The sequence below is a fragment of the Chiroxiphia lanceolata genome, chromosome 6, assembly GCF_009829145.1.
Source record: "Chiroxiphia lanceolata isolate bChiLan1 chromosome 6, bChiLan1.pri, whole genome shotgun sequence".
NCBI classification, from domain to species: Eukaryota; Metazoa; Chordata; class Aves; order Passeriformes; family Pipridae; genus Chiroxiphia; species Chiroxiphia lanceolata.
The window spans coordinates 2,448,201-2,457,996 of NC_045642.1; the positions used below are offsets into that span (position 1 = coordinate 2,448,201).

A 9,796-nucleotide genomic window follows, 5' to 3' on the forward strand; every position below is an offset into this window, starting at 1 on the left:
CAGAATCTAACCCTGTTTTAGAGGTTCTTCTTGATAATGACTTAAAGCAAAGAGTGGAGATCCTTCCCTATGGATACCGTGGTAATTTTGGCCACTGTTTAGCATGTTAGTGATATAATTAATAAATACATAACATAATATACAATATAGACATAATATATACAGAATATATTTATATGCAGTGGACTTTAATCTATGTATATAAAACGTAATTATTTTACATTAGGAAGGATTTTAATTTCACTACTATTTTTCTCTTTCTTTACACTTACCTTTGTGTCATGTTTTGAAAGGGGGCTCCACGCTGCAATCTTCATTCACACTGTCCACAGCTCAAAACTGACATTAAACACATGCTTATTTTTAAACACACCCTCAAACACACAAAAAATCAGCAGGGTATAAGTATCTTTTAAATACTAAATGAAATGGAATGAATTTTAAAAGACTCCAAAGTGATTTCCAGTCAAGCCCCTTCAAATTCCACCGAGATACGGGCTTCAAGTTGGATCTTAAAAAAACTACAACTAGTTGGCATGAAGCAGTTATCATCCAAAGTTTCTTCTTCTGCTGCACCCCTTTCAGGAAACAGAAAGGGATTTTTAAGCACAGGCACAATCTTTTATATCTGAAAAAAAATAGCAATTGAAAATATTATATTTATATTACATTTTCCTTAAGGAAAAGGAATATGGTTAAATTGCACCAGGAAATACTAACAGACACTTTCAAATCACACCACACTTAAAAGGGCCCAGATTTTTATTATCTCTGTGATAAGAGGAAGAGCAAATGCCCATGGGAATAAAGAGGAAGATCTCCATTTCCTTCAAGTGTGATAGCCCAGATTTTGTAATGCAGGATAAACAGGATGGCTTCCCATGTCCTACAGAACTGGATAAAGCTATATGAATCCACAGAAATTAAAAAAGGTGGTAATAAAACCACTTTGAATGCATAAGGGGCCGAGTAGGCAACAAGATCTCAATGAAGTCTTCAGTAAATTGTTTTTATTCTTTAATTAAATAATTGCTTAAGTAATTCTGCAATAAAGAATTAGAAGACTTGTTTCTTAAAGGTGCTATCAATTTATCTACAAGCTTGGTTTTGCCCAAAACAGCAAAGAATAGGGATGGTTAACTGAAAGAAGAAAAATGGATCACTGTGCCTGTTCTTCCAGTCACTCATTATCAAAGGTATATCTTCAAATAGACAACATTTCACTTTCCCTCTGTGGTCTGGTTTGCTGTTGGGAAATAAAAAAAACGGACAGAATCATCATTAAAATTAAGAACCATAGATACAGACAAGGGGTTAGTTCCATCTACATTTAATTTATTGTCATCTGGCTGGATTTCAAGTCAATGACATGCATTTCAGGCATTGCAGGCTGTTTAGTACATTGGTCATCCACCATAAATAAAATCTGAGGCTGAAATCAATTGACCTGACATTTACCCTGTTCTGCTGCATAAGCACAGCCCAGCTCTCATGTCTGAGTTTTAGGAGGCTTCAAAACACAAAATGATAAGGGCTGATTAACAGTTATTAATGATGAGCCTGTAGGAAGGTAAGAGTCATGAATGGGCCGGAAAATTTGGATGGGAATACTGTAGCTGAACTCTGACATCATCATGTGAGCTACCAAGAGATACAGAATTAAGTACACAAAGTGGCAACCTTCACTTTTACATGACATGGAAATTTATCAAACAAAAAAGAACTTTTTATTTTTTTTTTGTTTAAAAAAGAAAGGTGACTGGGCCTCAGGCAAAGCAATACAGTCATTCTATTTTTACGGTAGAAAATTCAGTTCTTAAAAGCAGATGTCAAATTGAGTTGGGTATGTAGTAAGATATAGGATGTTTTGCTTAGTATAACACCCATCTAAAAGGAGACAGTTCGCTTGGAACAGTTTATCTCCTTTTGCAAGGTAAGTTAACCAAAAAATCCTAAGTCACTATGGCCTTGGACACGTAGTCAAATCCTTCCATGTCCTAGTAAGGTCCTTATTTAAGGCTGGAAGTGAAGGTACCTTGCAGGGCTTTGGTGTCAGAACTCACTCCATGTCAGCTGACACCTGAATGTGCAGAGCAGCAGTTTGTCCAGCAGGCACCACACACCACATCTCATGTATCAAGGCTGGGCCACTGCACTCTTGGACTGCCCAGCAATAGGATTCCCCCCAGCTCGTCCAAATCATTTAATTGGCAAAAGTCCACAGGTCTGTTCCCGACAATAAATCCATGCCCAAGCTGGAGAGGAAGTCATTTGACTCAGTCAGTTGTCACTCCTTCCCCTCTGTCAGCACGTGGCTTTCTGAAGAATCTTCACTCTGTTGCAATCTCGACACGTCATTTCTCTCTCATCAGATCCCAAGGTAAGAGCTGTTCTAGCTCCATTTACCTTATCCAGCTCTCCCCATTGTCAATTCAAATCTGAAGAAGCCTTTTGAAGTCTCTCAGTCCTCTTTCCTTGTGTCAGGAAACCTTCGGGACAGTTTATAATCTATATAAGCACTAAGGCAGGACCACAAAATGAATCGTATTAATATAATTACAACCAGCAAAATCATCAAAAGGGCCGATTCCATATTTAAGCTAGAATAATGAGGTAATGTGAAAAAAAATACTCTGGGAGATCTAATTATATAATGCAGTATTCAGTTCTGCACGGCCAGCCCAGCAATTCCTCTGACATTCCAATCAAAGTGATCTCACTAGCATGTGAGAGAAGAGTCCAGCTGACAGATTTGGGACATGTAACGTACTATTTAGTCAAGAGGCCCCATGTGCTATTCATAAAGAATTAACAACTCTTATATTGACAATGACAGTATTGTCAGAAGACCTTTGGAAGGGGGGGAAAAAAAAACCCCTCCATAAACTCCGTCTCTGTGAAGTTGGACTTTTTTTTTTTTTTTTGCCCCTTTTTTCCAATGCTGATGTAATCTCCAAACATCTCCAGCAGCAGCTGCTCAGCGAAACCAGGCACCTTCTCCCTAGTCCCTTTCAGCAGCACACGCAGCACTTTCCAGCTCCCTCAAGACAATCAGGGCCTTTCTTTCACCAATTAGCTATCACTTCAAGAGTCCTGCGCTGTCCAACGAGCTCTTAAGAATGGTCTTTGCAGGAAACAACACTGGAGGAGCGTGTTTTTGTTTTTTTTATTTTCCCCCTAGACAAATGAAAAGGGGAAGAAGGGAGGGAGAGGAGGGGAGGGAAAAAAAAAAAAAGAAAAAAAAAAAAAAGAAGCACAAGAAAACAAATCAGAACACAGAAGCTGTCCAAAATGCAGCGCTCATTTAGTGCATCGACAGAAATGTCCTCGAGAGCCCAGGCTAGAGCAAAGGACATACACAAAAAAAACGTTCCTGCTTTCTCTGGGAGATAGTTTGTTTAGCTGAATGTGTTAAAAAGGTTTTCATAGAAAGAAGTGCTCTCGTTACAGCAAGTCCCTGAGCCGTAGGAACTAAAGGGGAAAGAAACTTCTGTAGGATTATGCTCTATTTCCTTATTTGGCTCTCCAAATGTAAAGCAGCATTATTTGAAGGAGACATTGTAGGAAAGAACTCGGTTTAGCTCACTTTAAATATAGATGGGTTGATGAAATGAGTAATTACTGGAACTGCTACGATCTTTTCAAACTTACTCCACCAGCAAGCTCCTTTCCCCAGAAACCGCACTTTCCGCCTAAAAAGAAATGAGAGCCTGATTCAGACACGTAAAGCTTTGGGAATTCTACGTTCTTTTTCCTTTAAAATCAGGGAATAGGTACAGTAATACCTTGGGGTCCTTGTCGATGCCAAGGCCTCGTCAGAATTAGTACAACTCCAGGATCCAGTTCAAGAAGAAAACAAGGAACTTTTATAGATGTTTAAGCAATTCCTTGCCTGGGCCTGGACAAGTAGAGCTGTGAAGGCAGAAAAGGGAAGGATCAGCAGTTAGTGAAAGGACTTGGATGTGGCCCAAGCAATAGCCTGGCTGCTTCCCTGATTTTCAAAAATTCTGCATTAAACCAAATGTCATACCAAAATATTGACTGCCAATATTCTCTCAAAGTACCATTTTCTGGTCAAATTTGTCCTTGAATGGGGTAACCTCACGAGAGTCAACACATTGCCTTCTACAAGGCCAACACGTACATTTACATTGCAATTAAAAATAAAAATAGCCTGTTCCCTTTTATTGACTGTGTATCAGAAGCAAAGCCCTGGGCTTTGTAAACAGTTAAATGGCACAGCAAAGCAAGTACTCTGAGGGGTTTCAGGAGTTTCTTTGCACTAATGGGTTCTCTCACCTACCACACGGATTTTAGAACGGAGTTGGAAAGTGTCAGAACTGATCAGAATGTTTAGAGGGAAAGAAAGTCTGATGTATTACCCTACATGCATTTATGAAGGAATGTGAATCCACTCAAATTCCTCTGCACGGGAAGGCTCAACCAAGGGATGGGTACACACAGTCAGGATTAAGAAGGAATCTTTGTGGAGGTACACTGAACAATGAGTGTCTTTTTTATACCTACAGATCTCAAAAGATGCTGAGTTTAAAGGGACTGCTCCTTTCAACTAGCAAAGAATTTTGCTGAAAAAATGCAGCAGGCTGGAGAGAACAAATCTATCTATACATATATATGTTACTGGGGCCACCTACAGTCATAGGAAAAAGGATGAAAGGGACCCAAAAGGTCTATCAGCTTGCCCTAAAGCAAGATCAACTACACCATTCCTGACAGCTCTTTCTCTAACCTGTTTTTTTTTTAAGAGACTGACATCCACACAGATGAGAAGAAAGGAAATCATCATCTCACCTGAAGGGGATTTCAGCTGGAAAAACAGTTTGACAAACTGTTCAGTGGCTCTACCTGCTAAAACACAACCACTGCCAGCTCCAGCCAGGGGCTCTACATTACATACTCACTTGGGCAGCTGGCTCACTTTGTAGCTGTAAAATAACAGCTAATAACATTAGCCAGTAACATAATAATTATAATAGTAATACATAATTAGCTAATAACATAAAATAGCAAATGTACTGGTTGAGGCAATGACATCTGCCTTTTCCCAGAAAAGCAATATCTGTCCACCTGGATGGATGTCACTGGCTGCACCTGAAAGTTCATCTTTGGTGACAACCATCTTCCTTCCCCCCGGTGCAATCCTGCTGGATTGCTGGAAACCACCAGCAGGATTTTAACCAATTCCCATGTGAGCTAGCGGGGCTGTCACGTAATCCAGCACATCCCATGCCCTGGCCACCAGCTCCAGCCCAAACCATCCGCAGAGAGAAGCCCAGCGGCTACTTAAGGGCACGCGAGGAATGAACTGGGGGGTTCATCCCGGTGCCAAGCGAACAGGTGCCTCCTCCCCGGGGCTCACAAGTGCTTCTCAGCCCTGTGTTCCCTGAGAGGTGTCAAAGCCGGAACAGAAAGCGCACATCCCTGGCGCCTGGCACCGGGACAGGCTGGGGACAGGCTCACACAAAGCCGGGGAATGGCAGCTCCGCATGCCACGGCTGTCGGCTTGGCACTCCCTGGCGGGGCTGCGTTTGTTCACACGGAGGAATGCTGCTGGGCATGGAAGGACAGCGCTTTCCTGCTTGGATTTCACTTCTTAGGGCAGATTTCCTCCCACAGAAAATCCGTGGCACAGCACAAGCAAGACGAATCTATGCGCCAGATGAAAACTGGCGCGGCTGGGTTTGGGAAAACGCGGTTTAACACGGATGGTTGTTCTTCCTTTCTTTGTAGAGCCTTCTGGGAATGAGCGAGGAAAAGCACTATGCAAAGCCTATATATTGATAATCACTATTTGGATTTTCCAAAATTTTACTTTTTCACACGACAGATGTTCCTGGCACCAATTTTTTAATGATTTGCCTTTTTGAAGAATGTGTGTGGTATCACCCATAAAAGCATCCTCTCTGTTCAGAGTTCATTTTGTTAAAATCACTTCTCAACTAGTCATCTCCCTAGAGAGCAATGGCATGATAGAACAGTATTCCTGATGGGTGATATTTTATTACTAACATATGTTTTCATCACATAACCAACATTATTACCCTGTTCTGTTACAACTATTTATAAAAAAATCCTCTAATTTGGAACTATTTTTAAAATTCCATATTTTGCTTTTAAATTAGTACATAATTAATTATCCTGGTAATCAGTGCCCATTGAAGGGTAGTTTGGCAAAAATAATTATGTATTATGCAGTTTTGTTGACTTTAAAATGTAAGGTAACAGGTTTCACATTTAATTTTCCAGTTCCCCTACAAAGCAGTCTATCTCCTAAAATATCACTACATTCCTAAAATTTCAAAATATCAAGTGAAGTTACACGTGACAAAGCAGAGAATACAACAATAATCAATCATAAAACACCCCCTGTTCTCATCAGTTTGAAATATATCCAGAAACATTAATAAATTAGAATTATAAAAGAGAATATGTGACTTACTGCATTTTGCCACGCATTCAAAACTCAGGACATGTTACAAATGAAACAGCAAAGAGTTGCAGTAGTTGGCATGGCTAATAAGAAGTTCCCAGCTCTTTGTTAAGAGAAATAGAAAAATTCAAGACTAGCACTTATCTCTCAGAATCATGTGCCTTCTACAGTTATCAGAGTCAAAAAGGCACCTTGCTCCAGTTTGCATATGTGAAATCTCCTGAACAAGCATTCCACATCACACTGGAAACAAAATGCCAGTTCAAAAGAGCCAGATCAAGGTCTTCACAGCTTTAGAGGACAAAACCTGACATTCAAAGTCAACTCCTGCTTCAAATAAGTTGTGATAACACGCACATATCAAGATCATTCCATGTTGCATTGAGCCAAAGCAAAGTCAACACCTGCCCACTGGTTTTCTACTGGAAAATCCCCAGCAGAATCCCACCACAGTCAGTTCAACATGCCCATTTCCATGATCAAGAAAAACAAGGACAGAAATAAGTTACTACATTTATTACGTATTTCTTCCCTCAAGACTAATTTCAGTGTCCATAAAACCAGAAGTATTCGTAAAACTCCAGCTCATCCTCAAAGGTCTCACAGTCAAAACTGAAATTTGATTGCAAAACAAAGCGCACAGATTGCAGGGAAAAAAAACCCATAATGAATATGAGGGGAAAAGGTTAGGAGAAAATGAAGCAAAAACTTATAAATCAGTCTTAAAAGTCATTACCTGAAGACATCTGTATTTCAAAATACAGACTTGATGAGACCTCTGCAGTTATGGAGCTGTCATTCCATGATCACCTCCATATGCTGCTGGATGTGGCAATGCTTAGGAGTAGATATTTTGGTTCCCTTTCATTTACAGGAATTTCTTCCTAGGAATGTGATTAGAACATGACCTGGTAGCAGCAGAATAGATCACACATATGCCATTGATACTTAGTCATATCAGTCAATTAAAAGTTTCATGATATCCAAAATGTCCACCTACTTGTGAACAAACATAAAAATACATATTTAGCGACTCAAAGGAAAAAGCCTAGAACAAATATTTAGGATTTATGTCACAAAGTTCAGAATAGCTGAGTAGTTCACATAAATTCAGGAGAGAATTTGATTAGTATTGTTTTGGACAAAACAGTGTTTCAACCGAAACGTCAGTTTTTCAAACACAGAAGCCTGGCCAAACGTGCTTCAGTTTTAACAAAATATTTGTCAAGAGCTGCTTTTCAGATCCATTAAATTCAAGATCAGTACAAAACAGACACTCTCCAAACATTATACAGTCAAGGCACTCATGCATAAAACCACAGTTTGAGTCTTTTGACAAGTGCTGTGGTCACCTATCTCTGGGCTATTCCCACGTCTCCCTTGACTTGAAAACCTTTTTTTCCTTCTCACTGTGCACAAACCAGACTGGGACCTCCAGAAATGTCACAGGACGGAAAACTCCCTTTCCTCTTGTCTGTAACTCCACGCCTTTGGCAGATTTGGGGGGCTGCTGCAGACTCCATTTCCTCTGGTTTCACTCGGATGATGCTCCTCCTGTGCTCTACCAAAAACAGATCAAAACCTGCCTCTGGTTTACAATTAAATTTGGGTTTCCTGTGCATCCTTTGTTTTGACAGCATAAGCCAGTTTAGATGGAAGCAAACAATGACACAACTGCCATTTTCCTACAAGGTCCACGATGTGAAAAGCTTTACTAACCAACAATTTAAACTCTCTTAAACTTATCACAAGCAAAATGTGCTTTGGCGAACTACAGACCTTGGAAAGAACTTGAAGATTATATCACACCACCCCTAAAATGCAGTTATTGAAAAGAACCGTTATCCTCTGTGTGTGATGGAAGGTAAACATTTCACATGCTGCACTGACACAGCTCCAAACCTCATTTTTCTATTTAAAAATGAAAGCCGGGCATTCAGCAAACTACATTGTGTTTTGAAGAAGTTTTTCATTCTACTAGCAGGTTATCCTGCTTACTTTTAAAGTCTCTTTGCACACAAAAAGAAGGGGAGCTGGGGCAAAGAAGGAAAGAAAAGAGTCCATTTGAAAAAATTACACTGCTAGATTACAAGAGTTGAAAGCTGGTATGTAACTTTGCTCCGGGTGATCAAACTGCTAATCAGGAATGCTGTCGGGAACAGAATGGAATTCCAAATAAATTAGCCATGTCCAAGAAGCCAATACAACACAGGATTAAGGCTCACAAAGAAAACAAATTTATTCAGCCTACTTTATCAGAATTCTTAATAACGTGTACTAGTTTTTCTCATCGCAGTCTGAGCTCTTCCACTGGAACAGGGGGGAGAAGGAAAAACGAGTCACACTTCATAAATCTCCTACTTGCACAGACACCTAAAAATGTTATGTACAGCAAGACACACAATACCATTATATATATACATACATACGCTTATCACAGCCACAGTAGAAATGTGCCTATTTATTTCTCCCAGTTTATTTTCAAGGCACCTGACCAAAGAAAAGATACCACACACTTCCCTGAAAATCTACAAAGCTGAAGGAAAAGTTCAGAGCTGCATGGATCTCCACACCAAAATGAGCTTCAACACCATAGTATATGAACCACTGAATTAAAAAACCAAATAGAGAAATAAATCTCTCTCCTGTGTGACCATCCCATGCATCACATTTTTTAGCAAGTATAAAGAGAAAAATTCCTGTGTCCACACACCGCAGTGCTGCAGCTGAGGTACTGTCTGCAACTCAAAGCATATTCTATTTTCACCTCTGACAGCATCCCAGAGAAACTATTCTTAATAGTTTATGCCAAAACCACAGGAACATTAAAAGATGTGCTCAAGTTTCTGCTTTTCCTTGAATTGGGATTTTAATCTTGATCGGATTGGTTTTCCTCACCTGTGAAACAGAGATTCTGATAGCTTTTGTCCATACAGTGATTTGAAGACAGAATTAGATTTTCTGAAGCATTTTTGTAAAAATAAAATTAAGAAAAAAAAAAGCAGATTAAGTACTTCTTGCAGAATCTAGACATGTAGAGTGAAACTGTCCTGTGATAGAAGAGCATGTATAATCTTGGTTTCTGAAAAAAAAAAAAAAGGTAAATCATAAACATATTCTAACTTCCAGCCACCCATTGTCCAGCACACTCATCCACTGGAAAATAAGAGACTGAGCACAGCACCACTTGCATTTGCATGATTTTGCCACGTTACCTTGAGAATCTGTGCATGCCTGGATTTCCTGTAATAAAATTCACCAAGCAAGCCACAGGTTGAGTGTGAGTGTTGGGGATTCGTTTGTCTGCTGGTTCCCAACCATGGCACTGCCCTGCTTTCCAGGTGA

The 9,796-nt window shown here is 39.8% G+C and overlaps 1 protein-coding gene across 5 annotated transcripts; it reads right to left on the reverse strand.

Moving 5' to 3' along the window:
• Positions 1 to 1,314: 1,314 nt before the first annotated feature.
• Positions 1,315 to 9,513, reverse strand: SMIM38 (small integral membrane protein 38). 5 transcript variants are annotated; one of them, XR_004357607.1, is made up of 5 exons: positions 9,350 to 9,513; positions 4,813 to 7,335; positions 3,786 to 3,912; positions 3,587 to 3,692; positions 2,909 to 3,177 (listed from the first exon to the last, which is right to left on the reverse strand). XR_004357607.1 is itself a non-coding variant. In XM_032691114.1 (4 exons), the coding sequence occupies exon 4, from the start codon at positions 2,591 to 2,593 to the stop codon at positions 2,462 to 2,464; it is 132 nt and encodes a 43-aa protein (XP_032547005.1). In that variant the 5' UTR covers positions 2,594 to 3,177; positions 3,587 to 3,692; positions 3,786 to 3,912; positions 4,813 to 9,513; the 3' UTR covers positions 1,315 to 2,461. The 5 variants fall into 5 exon arrangements, 2 of the variants coding, with proteins under 2 accessions (XP_032547005.1, XP_032547006.1); XR_004357605.1 differs by having other exon boundaries at positions 4,813 to 7,359; XR_004357606.1 differs by having other exon boundaries at positions 4,813 to 7,063; positions 7,188 to 9,513.
• Between the last annotated feature and the right edge of the window lie 283 nt (positions 9,514 to 9,796).